This window comes from Ambystoma mexicanum, chromosome 4q (assembly GCF_040938575.1).
Source record: "Ambystoma mexicanum isolate Mex_15411 chromosome 4q, UKY_AmexF1_1, whole genome shotgun sequence".
In the NCBI taxonomy this organism is placed as follows: domain Eukaryota; kingdom Metazoa; phylum Chordata; class Amphibia; order Caudata; family Ambystomatidae; genus Ambystoma; species Ambystoma mexicanum.
In genome coordinates this window covers 865,111,632-865,122,120 of record NC_090928.1, presented here as the reverse complement: position 1 = coordinate 865,122,120, position 10,489 = coordinate 865,111,632, and the positions used below count along the sequence as shown (strand labels likewise).

At 46.0% G+C, this 10,489-nt stretch overlaps 1 protein-coding gene and 1 long non-coding RNA gene across 2 annotated transcripts; one reads left to right on the top strand and one right to left on the bottom strand.

Moving 5' to 3' along the window:
• Positions 1-3,810: 3,810 nt before the first annotated feature.
• On the bottom strand, positions 3,811-7,253 carry LOC138467301 (uncharacterized). The gene is made up of 2 exons (XM_069607290.1): positions 4,385-7,253; positions 3,811-4,282 (listed from the first exon to the last, which is right to left on the bottom strand). The coding sequence occupies exon 1, from the start codon at positions 7,251-7,253 to the stop codon at positions 5,157-5,159; it is 2,097 nt and encodes a 698-aa protein (XP_069463391.1). The 3' UTR covers positions 3,811-4,282; positions 4,385-5,156.
• A 1,021-nt stretch (positions 7,254-8,274) lies between these two features.
• LOC138468036 (uncharacterized) lies at positions 8,275-8,936 on the top strand. The gene is made up of 2 exons (XR_011268184.1): positions 8,275-8,539; positions 8,627-8,936. It is a non-coding gene; the product is annotated as an uncharacterized lncRNA (long non-coding RNA).
• Positions 8,937-10,489: the final 1,553 nt, after the last annotated feature.

The window sequence follows — 10,489 nt, the reverse complement described above, 5'->3', positions numbered from 1 at the left end:
AAGAACAGCTTTGTAAAGATGGGTACCTTTTCTAATTTGCTTGTAACATTACAAGAACTTCCTCCTTTCTTTAATAATATAGTAATCTCCTGAAATGTAAATGTTTAATTATGGGGCATGCAGGTGCAGAGAAAAATCTTGTGAGTGCTCCCTCACCTTACTTTCAACCCCTGCACATGTTTCCAAACCGCCCTCGCCCCATCCTCCTGGTGGGATCCCACAGTTAATAATTTCTATTTCCAGCACTGTCTAGATCTGCCAATAAGCACATATACCCAAAGCTTTCTGGGAACGGCAACTCCCTGGCTGCTCTCATCCAGAGCATTCCTCTAGGCAGGATCGCTGCCAACCATAATACAGAGTAATGAATGCACAATCACCTGCCTACTGTATCATGGATGAGAACCTATCAAACGCCACAATCCAGTAAAACAGGATTGGCGCACAAGAATGGATTGGCGCAAATCGTGTTAACATATGTGCACTTAATCAACCTCCTTTAGCCACCGCCTCCATCAAGAATATAGTTTTTTTTTGTTGATCAACATATTTAGACCACAGGGTATAGCACGAATAAAGTCTTCATTCAGTGGAGCAGATAACTGATAGGTGGCAGGTTTTCCTGGTGACATTAAGGGGCCGATTCATGGAACAAACGTGCGCCGAAAATCTACGCGCAAGCAGGCGCAAGCCGAAAAAAAGAGGCACACGCGCACGCGTGCGATTCATGGAAGTCCCTGCGCGTGTCTTCCTCGGGATGTGCGCCTGCAACATCCCGAAAGACGTGCGCGACGCGCACAGTGAAAGCGCACAACCTCTGCGCATACACTAGAAAGTGGGCGGAACATGTGGCGTAACTCGCGGAATGGGGAACAACTCGCGAAAACAAGGGCATAACTGGGGATGTACTGCAGGGAAGCAGACGGAACGCCCACACGCACCCGAACCACACGTATTCATGGAATCGAATAGGGCAAAGCCACGCACAGTGAAAGACACGCACAAGCCCAAACACGTCCGCCACACGAAGGCAGGCGGTAGCGTCCCTGCGCATTACAAAAGTGGCAACATACAGCAATAGTGCCTGTGCGAGCGGGGCACGTGTATTTCGGGCGTTGCGCCGGAAGTTACACACGCGATTGAGCGGGGTACGTGTATTTCAGGGGTTTGCGTGAACTTTCTCAGGCGACCGGGCCTGGGGGAGCGGGCTACGTGTATTTCAGGGGTGCGCATGAAGTTCCTCACGCGATCGGGCCTGGGGGAGCGGGCTACGTGTATTTCAAGGGTTCGCGTGAAGTTTCTCACGCGATCGGGCCTGGGGGAGCGGGCTACGTGTATTTCAGGGGTTTGCGTGAAGTTCCTCACGCGATCGGGCCTGGGGGAGCGGGCTACGTGTATTTCAGGGGTTCGCGTGAAGTTCCTCACGCGATCGGGCCTGGGGGAGCGGGCTAAGTGTATTTCAGGGGTTCGCGTGAACTTTCTCACGCGATCGGGCCTGGGGGAGCGGGGTACCACTCACCGTCTGCCTTGCGTGTAGTAGAACGCGTAGCCAACACCCGCTGTGAAGTAATAGCGTGTGAACCCCAACGGATGGAAAACACACGCACCGCACGAAAAGCACGTACAGAACATAAAGGCACGCGGGATCTCCAAGCCCTGCCAGGGCAACGCCCGTGCGCAAAACGTCACAGATGCGCTTACGCTGTAAGGGCCTTTGGTCCAATGAAATCGCGTACGCGTGCTGACGCGCTTACGCGCTAAGGGCCTTTCCTCGAATTACACGCTGACGTGCAGATTTTTCACGTGCCAAATCACTCCATATCAAGCTGGCCACGCAAAAACACACGGAAGACCACGCTCCTGCCCAGAAGGCCGAATCACTGCCCCCCAGTGCCCCGAGCAGCCTCCCACGTGCCATCTGCTGCTGCCTGCCTGCCTGCCTGCCTGCTGCCACCGTGCCCTGCCATTTGGTGCCTGCACATCAGCCATCTGCAGGGGTCCAGTTGCTGTGTCCACCCCTGCTGGTACAGAAGACTCCCGACTCGAATAACATCGCTCCACAGCCCAGCCCCAGGACCCAGTTGCCCACCCACTCCTGCCCCTGGGGTTGCCATGTCGGGCACATCCACATCTGACCCCAGTGGCAACCCCCGGCCAGAGGGGCAGAGGGGCACCAGCTTCACTGCCACCGAAGTTGGTGTCCTGGTGGAGCAAGTCCTGGGGCAGTATGATGCCCTCTTCGGATCGTCCCGCGCCAACAGGGAAGGACGGGATAGGATCTGGGCCGACTGTGTGGTTGCCATCAACGCGGAGGGGGTGGCAACCCGCACCATCCAGAAGGTCAAGAAGCGCTGGGAGGACTTGAGGTCCAGGACCCTCATGAAGGCCCGGCGCCTCATGGAGGGGGGCCGGGGCCGCATGAGTTCCATCAAGTTGAGGGTCCTGGAACGCGCACACCCAGCGCTCCACGCCCAGGTCCTTGAGAGGGAGACCCGTCTGGAGTTGAGCGGTAAGTGGCCAAGCATTGCTGTGTGAGACAGGGCATGTTGCAGTGTGCTGGTTGTCTGATACTTGCCTGCATGTGTGACATAGGCCATGTACGCATGTATGTGTGCAGGGACATCATGGGAATGCATGTGCGACCTGTAATGTGTGAACCGCACGGTTGTTGCATGTGTTTGAATGCGACATGGGGAGCCCTGTGCAGATTGCACACATGAGAGCATGGCAGTCTCTGTTCCTGGACATGGGTGGGGGCGAGGGATGGGTGCTGATGCCAGATACATATGTGGTATCCATGTCTGTGTGCCTGACCTGCGTGTCTGTGACTTGTGAGTGCCATGGATGCATGACACATGTCTGTGGCAATGTACAGATTCACTGATGCAGCCTAGTCATCCCTGTATGCACTGTGATTGGGGTGTACGGGGCCAGATGGATGTGACTGAGGTGAAGTGTGTGCATGTGATAGGCATGACCCATGATGCATGTGAGTCCCATTACATTGTATGATTCGTGAGTCCATTGGACATGCATTGAAATGTCCATGGCACGCACCATGACTGTCACTGTGTGTGTTTTGCTTGGACTGACACATGTGTTGTGGTGTGACATGATGGAAGTGTACTTTGACAGTGGCACTCATCTGCTATTGCTTCCTGTCTAGGGGACCATTGTACAGTACCCTGATGCTTGTGTTCTATGTCTCCCTCTACGCAGTGGCTAGTGAAGGAGAGGGCGGAGACGGCGCTGTGGAGCAAGGCGGCGGGGATGCCCCCACGGCTGCAGCGGAAGGGGTGGGTGAGCCCCCACAGGGGCCTGATACAGCGGTAGACGGCGAGGAGCCATCCAGGTTGGTGGTTTCCACAGAGGAGGAGGAGGCCGCCACTGAGGCGCACATGGGGCCTGGTGGGGGCATCCCTGCTGGTGCAAGTGGTGCAGTCCAGGGGCAGGGGCAGGAGACAGCACAGGTCACCGTGGAGGGGCCTGTGCATGTCGCTGTCCCTGAACCTGTGGGTGCACCACCTTGCAAGAATCCAATATTTGTGTTGCCTAGCGCACACCTAGGTTTAAGGTTTTTTTTACAGGATTTGTTGAAAATTTACGGGGTGCCGGGGAGAATAACAACCTTGACACTGGGTTGTTTTAACCTATGTAAATCCAACAGATTGTCCACAAGATTGTGGAACTCTCCCGTCCCCTGCACACCCTTTATACTGTAGAAACAGTCAATATTTCTATACAATGGTAATATTCAGTTTCTTTCAGAAAAAAGAAGAAATTAATGAGAGAAGCTAATTCATGACACTATTATAATAAAACAGAATGATGGGGACCATCGGTTTTAATTGAATTTTAAATTAATTGTTATAGATATGAATTTCAATTCATTCATCATCCAGTCTTTGTAAACATAATAACATAAATGTGTTCATTTTGAGGTTACATTCAATATTATAATACAAGGGCATACAAGGTACTCATCACACTTTCTATACAATAGGCTTTTCACATGGTATATCCACAGAAAGTAATGATGAATATTTTCTCGACGCGTTTCGGGGTGTCCCCTTCTTCAGGAATTGATAGCCCTCTTCATTGCCGTTAATCTTTGTTTCGTCTATAATGTATGATACAATGATCAAATTTTAGATTCTCACTGATAACTGTCATTTAACTCTTGGGAGAAATTTTTAATAATAATCACCTGGATGTTCAATGTGGAATATCCTAACTGGATTTATTATCAATAGCAATATCAGCCCAATAATGGTTATTCAACCTGTAGATGTGATAAAAAGACAATAGGGAAAGCTCAATTAAAAACGGGATCTTAATTCATGAAGGAAAATCTAGTCATGTAATATCTAAGAAAAAATATTACCTTTCGGTATTTCTGTAAAAAGCTACTACATCCATGGAATGGGTCGCTGTGGTATGTAGAGAGTCCTCAGGTACGGAGGTAGTGCAGTAATGGGCGATTCCTCCACTCGTGTCTGTAAAAACACGTATATATACTATATTAGATACACGAAAACAATGGGGTGGGATCATTCTGTGGAGAGTATTCTGTGAAGGCCTCTAGGCTCATGATATGCAATTGGGGAGCTGTTTACAAAGGATTCTCTTACCTCCTTCCTGAGAAGATGGCCGGTGCTGTAGCTCGAACCGTTCTACACGGTTTTCGCTAAAGATGGCCACTATTTACATTATGACGTCATCACGTCGAAGCGTGACGACGTCACTATGTTTAGAACGTCAGCGTGTGACGGGAAAACAGACGTCATACGGACATATTTTAGAAAACAATGTGTAATTAACCAATAGTATATAGGTGTATATCTATACTGGTGCAGGGAGTTTGAGTCAAATGAAATAAAGGTGAAAAGAGTCGAAAGATAAATGTGAGGAGTGTCTCATGTAACTTCTGGGAAATCTATTGTTTACCACGGACAAAAGTTAATCGAATATTGGACATCCGTGTGTTTACTATTTCAAGAGAAGCATGCTCACATTCTATGGTCTGTAACTTAATACATCCTATGTCAGTAAAAAATCATCCTAAGTGAACTGAACAAATTCAAAAATGTATTTAACAGCAATTGATATTGTATCCACACTGGGTTTCTGATTGGGTCAGGGGAAACAGTATTTAGTTACAAAAATGAGGCTAAACTGTAATCTTCGTTCATCCCATTGGGAGCTAGACTGTTTAGTCTCTCTATCCAGAAGATTTCCCTCTGGTTCATACGTCTGGCATGATTGCCACCTCTTGGGGCTCTGTTCACAATTTCCAAAATCACAACCTTTAGTTGAGAAATATTATGTTTCTTTATGGAAAAATGTCTTGCTACAGGTGAGTTAACACTGTTGGTACGTATGTTACTTTTGTGTTCATTCCAGCGCTCCTTGGCTTTCCTTTGTGTCTGTCCAACATAGTAAATGCCGCATGGGCAGCTTAAACCATAAATGATTGATTTCGTGTCACAAGTGGCAAAATCCTTTAGTGGGATTTTTTGGCCATTTGATGGGTGTCTTACATAGCTTCCCTTCATTATGTTGTTACAATTGCCACAACTGAGACAGGCAAACGTACCTATTTTCCTCTTGGTGAGGGTTCTTTGATTGTCCACTCTCGGTCTTTCTGCTTTAACTAGGCTATCCCTGAAGTTCCGACCCCTCTTGTAGGCGATTATGGGTGGTTCAGGAAATAGTCTCTTTAGTTGTGGATCCAATTTGATTATACCCCAGTTCTTCTTGATCATCCTTGTTATGTGATGACTCTGTGCTGAATATCTTAAAGCGTAGAGAAATGGGATCTCCTTAGATCTATTTCTTGATATACGGAGGTCTTTCCTCTCCAATGTGAGTGTTTTTTCTTCTGCTTTCTTGATGATAGACTCTGGATAGCCTCTTTCCTTGTATCTTTGTGTCATCAATAGGTTTTCATTCCTCAGGGTGTCAGTTGTTGAGATAATTCTCTTTAGTCTAAGGAATTGACTGTAGGGCAAATTATTCTTTAAATGCGTCGGATGATGGCTCCTGAAGTGTAACGTGTTGTTAACATCGGTGGGTTTGTGATAAATATTGGTGATTATCCCATCTTCCCCAATCTCTAGTTCAACGTCCAAAAAATGTAGTTTAGGGGTTCCAATTTCCATCGTGAATTTGATTCTGTCGTGGCCTGAATTGATGTATTTTAGGAATTCCTCTAGTTCGTGATGTTGTCCTCTCCAAATGACGAAAACATCGTCAATGTATCTTTTCCAGGTGATGATTTTTTTGCTAAATTTTGTTGGTATCAAAATCCATTTCATCTCCAAATGGTACATGAATAGATTAGCATAGGCTGGGGCCATTGCTGACCCCATTGAAGTTCCTGATGCTTGTAAATAGTACTGCGTCCTGTATCTGAAATAGTTGTTAATGAGTATAATTTTGCTTAATTTCATTAGGAAGGTTTTGTTTGCTTCACATTCATTTCTTAGTAGACACCATTCGAGTGCTTCCAAACCGTCTTGATGTGGGATGCATGTATATAGACTCTGTACATCAAACGAAACCAGTAGATCATTTCTGTTAATATCTGTTAAGGTGTCTAGGTGATTGAGAAAATCTGTGGTATCTTTAAGATATGTTGTGGTTGTTTGGACTATGGGTTGTAATGCCTTGTCCACATAAACTGCTAGTGGGTTGAAGATACTATCAGTTCCCGCAACAATCGGTCTGAGGGGGGGTTTTGTCAAGTTCTTATGTATTTTTGGCAGTCCATAGAAGATTGGAGTAATAGGATGTTCATTAATCAAAAACAATTTAGTCTTGTTGGAAATCCATCCTTGGTCCTCAGCTTCCTCAAGCGTAGTTTCAATAATGCTTGATATTTCTCTGACTGGATCTTGTTCAATTTTTATGTACGTGTTCTCATCTGTTAGGAGCTCTAAAATCTTCTCCTCATAGTATGTAGTGTCCATAATAACTATGGCCCCTCCTTTGTCTGCCGGTTTTAGGGTCAGGCTTCTGTCATCCGCAAGGTTCTTGATGATTTCATTCTGCCTTCTCCTGGTATTGTAGTTCCTTGTTCTGGTGAAATTAACCCTTTTGAGATCTTTTATCATCTGTTCTTCAAACATTCTGATGGTTATGTTATTGACTTGAGGGTCGAAATGACTCTTGGGTTTCATTTCTAAGTATTGATGTGGCTCTTGTGTAGTGTTGATTCCCATTTGTGAATCAAAAAAGACTTTGAGTCTCATTTTCCGTGCCAGTCTGTGAAGATTGATTTTTTCTTCCAGCAAATTGGAATTCTGGGTTGGTATAAATGTTAAACCTAGGTTCAATGTGTCCGTTTGGTCTTTGGATAGTGGTTTTGATGAAATATTAACAACTAGTTGTTTGGTTTGTTCCGCGATCTTAGATTTCTTATTGCCTCTTCGCGTAGTCTTTTGTCTAAAAAAACCGAGGGAGTGGTTTGTGCGTTAGAGGTAGTCGCTTCTTGTGATGTATGTATAATCGGTCCACTTTCCGCGTTCTCCCTATTGATAACTTCGTCCCCACTTGTAGGTATTTCGCTACTGGATCCACTTGGTTCTTGTCCCGGTATTGGTGTTTTGTGGTTTTGTGGTCTTCTACCTGGTGCGGTTTTGTTTTGTGCGTAGTATTCTTGCCAGGAGTATACTATATCCTGAAGATAATCCAACGTATCTCTTCTGAATTTTCGGACTTTGCGTTGTTCTATGTCCTTTTTGTAGTTGTCCAATGTTCTGTTCACTTCCTCTATGATGGTTGTTAATTCCTCTTTGTTTTTAAATTTCGACAGTTGTTCTGTCAGGTCTTCGATTTCACTGTCGAGTTTGCTGACAGATTTTGCTAATTCCTCGATTGTCAATAATATAAGATCCAAAGAGCATTTATTTAAGATCTGCTCCCATTTCTTCACAAAATCTGGGTTGTCCTTGCACAGTGTGGGTCTTAAATATACCCTTAGTCCTCTTGGGATTCTTTGTGCTCGGTAGTATTGTGCTAATGTAGTAGCGTGTAGTTTTTGCGATATCTCCCTTCTGATGACCCTCTCCAATTGTGTAATAAGTTTCTCTGGACTAGTCGTTGTTGGTGTGGTTGTTTCGATTTCCTTCAAAAGCCCTAAAATTCGTGTGGCTTCCTCTTCGTTAAATGCCAAAGTTGTGGCGTGTTTTTCTGTAATTGCATTGATCTTTGAAAAAGACATCCCTTAGGGAGGCGGAGGTGATTGTTAGTATTTCTATTGAATCGCCCATTACTGCACTACCTCCGTACCTGAGGACTCTCTACATACCACAGCGACCCATTCCATGGATGTAGTAGCTTTTTACAGAAATACCGAAAGGTAATATTTTTTCTTAGATATTACATGACTAGATTTTCCTTCATGAATTAAGATCCCGTTTTTAATTGAGCTTTCCCTATTGTCTTTTTATCACATCTACAGGTTGAATAACCATTATTGGGCTGATATTGCTATTGATAATAAATCCAGTTAGGATATTCCACATTGAACATCCAGGTGATTATTATTAAAAACTTCTCCCAAGAGTTAAATGACAGTTATCAGTGAGAATCTAAAATTTGATCATTGTATCATACATTATAGACGAAACAAAGATTAACGGCAATGAAGAGGGCTATCAATTCCTGAAGAAGGGGACACCCCGAAACGCGTCGAGAAAATATTCATCATTACTTTCTGTGGATATACCATGTGAAAAGCCTATTGTATAGAAAGTGTGATGAGTACCTTGTATGCCCTTGTATTATAATATTGAATGTAACCTCAAAATGAACACATTTATGTTATTATGTTTACAAAGACTGGATGATGAATGAATTGAAATTCATATCTATAACAATTAATTTAAAATTCAATTAAAACCGATGGTCCCCATCATTCTGTTTTATTATAATAGTGTCATGAATTAGCTTCTCTCATTAATTTCTTCTTTTTTCTGAAAGAAACTGAATATTACCATTGTATAGAAATATTGACTGTTTCTACAGTATAAAGGGTGTGCAGGAGGTGCACCACCTTGCACCAGCAGGGATGCCCCGTCCCAGGCCCGTCCGCAGGTAGAGGGGATGTCCATGTCATCTGACTCCCCTCCACCTGCAGACGAGGGGACCCCTGGCCGTGTGGAGAAGGTCCTGATTGGGGTCGCGATGCGCACGGCTGTGATTCGTGATGCCGTGCGTGCTTCCCAGGAGGAGCACGCACGTCATCACGAAGAGCACCGTGCCGACATGGCCCAATTGGGATCGGCCATGTTCGGGGGTTTCCTGCATGTGTCGGCCAATCTGGCGGCCCTCTCCTCCTCTGTGGAGACTATACGCCAGTCGTTCTCCTTGCTGTCTTCCGGCCCAGATGCCACCAGGGCCCCATGTGGACCTGCCCTGACCAATGCAGCCAGCTCGGTGGGGATCGCATCCCTGCCACAGTCGGGAGTCAGAGGTCCAGCAGGGGTGGACAACACAGCAACTGGACCCCAGTAGATGGAGGATGTGACGGCATCATCGGGCAGGGCACGTGCACGACGGCGTCGGTGGTTTCCATCATCCTGGATGCCGTCGTGCTGGCAGACACAGTGGCGTCGGAGGCAGCAGCAGGCTCGACGTGGGAGGCATCATGGCTCGGGGCCATCAAGATCAGAGGGGCAGGCATCGGCCGGAGGGCAGGAGAACCCTGGGATGGTAGTGTCTTCCGTGTGGGAGCAGTTGGTCCAGCGGATAGGTGCGGAGCGGCAGCGGGCGGAAGAGGAGCGGCTCACCATGGTCAGGGCGGAGTTCTCCATGCGTCGGGCGTTGAGGCGGGCCGAGTGCCTCGAGGAAGCTCGCAGGGAGTTTGAGGTGAACATGGGGTTATCCCTGCGAGACCTCGGGGCCAGGACAGAGTCCCGCCTCCAGGACATCGACATGGAGTTCGATGATGCCCTGGCCGGCAACATCAAAGAGTGAGCCGCAGGACCTGCCCGCTGCCATTGTATATAGTTATATAGTTAGTGGTAGGTTTCCTTTAAATTATTATTTTTTTTATTTGGTTGCGATTGGACAATGCGCCACTTTTTTGTATATAGTTCAGTTTTTAGTTAGTTGACATAGTTAGGTTTCATTTGGTTGGGCTCATGGACCCGGGATTGTCTTGTATATAGTTCTTCTATGGATTTTTTGATTTTTTCGATTTTTTTCATGGACATTCATCTTCTTTTTGTTGTTTTGCTTTGTGGTTTTTCTAATTTCATTTCCATTCTAGTTGATTTTCAATACATTTTTATTTTCATCCTTCAATGGGTCGTATCATCTCATTACTTTCATGCATGTCATGTTGGGTGTTTTAACATTCACTTGCAGCCATTGTGTGTGACAGACATGTGTTCATTTGCATTATTTACATTGGGTGTGTAACATGTAATTGCCTTTGATATGTGGGTGGATGTGATAGTTGGTTGGGCCTTTTGGCAGGGGA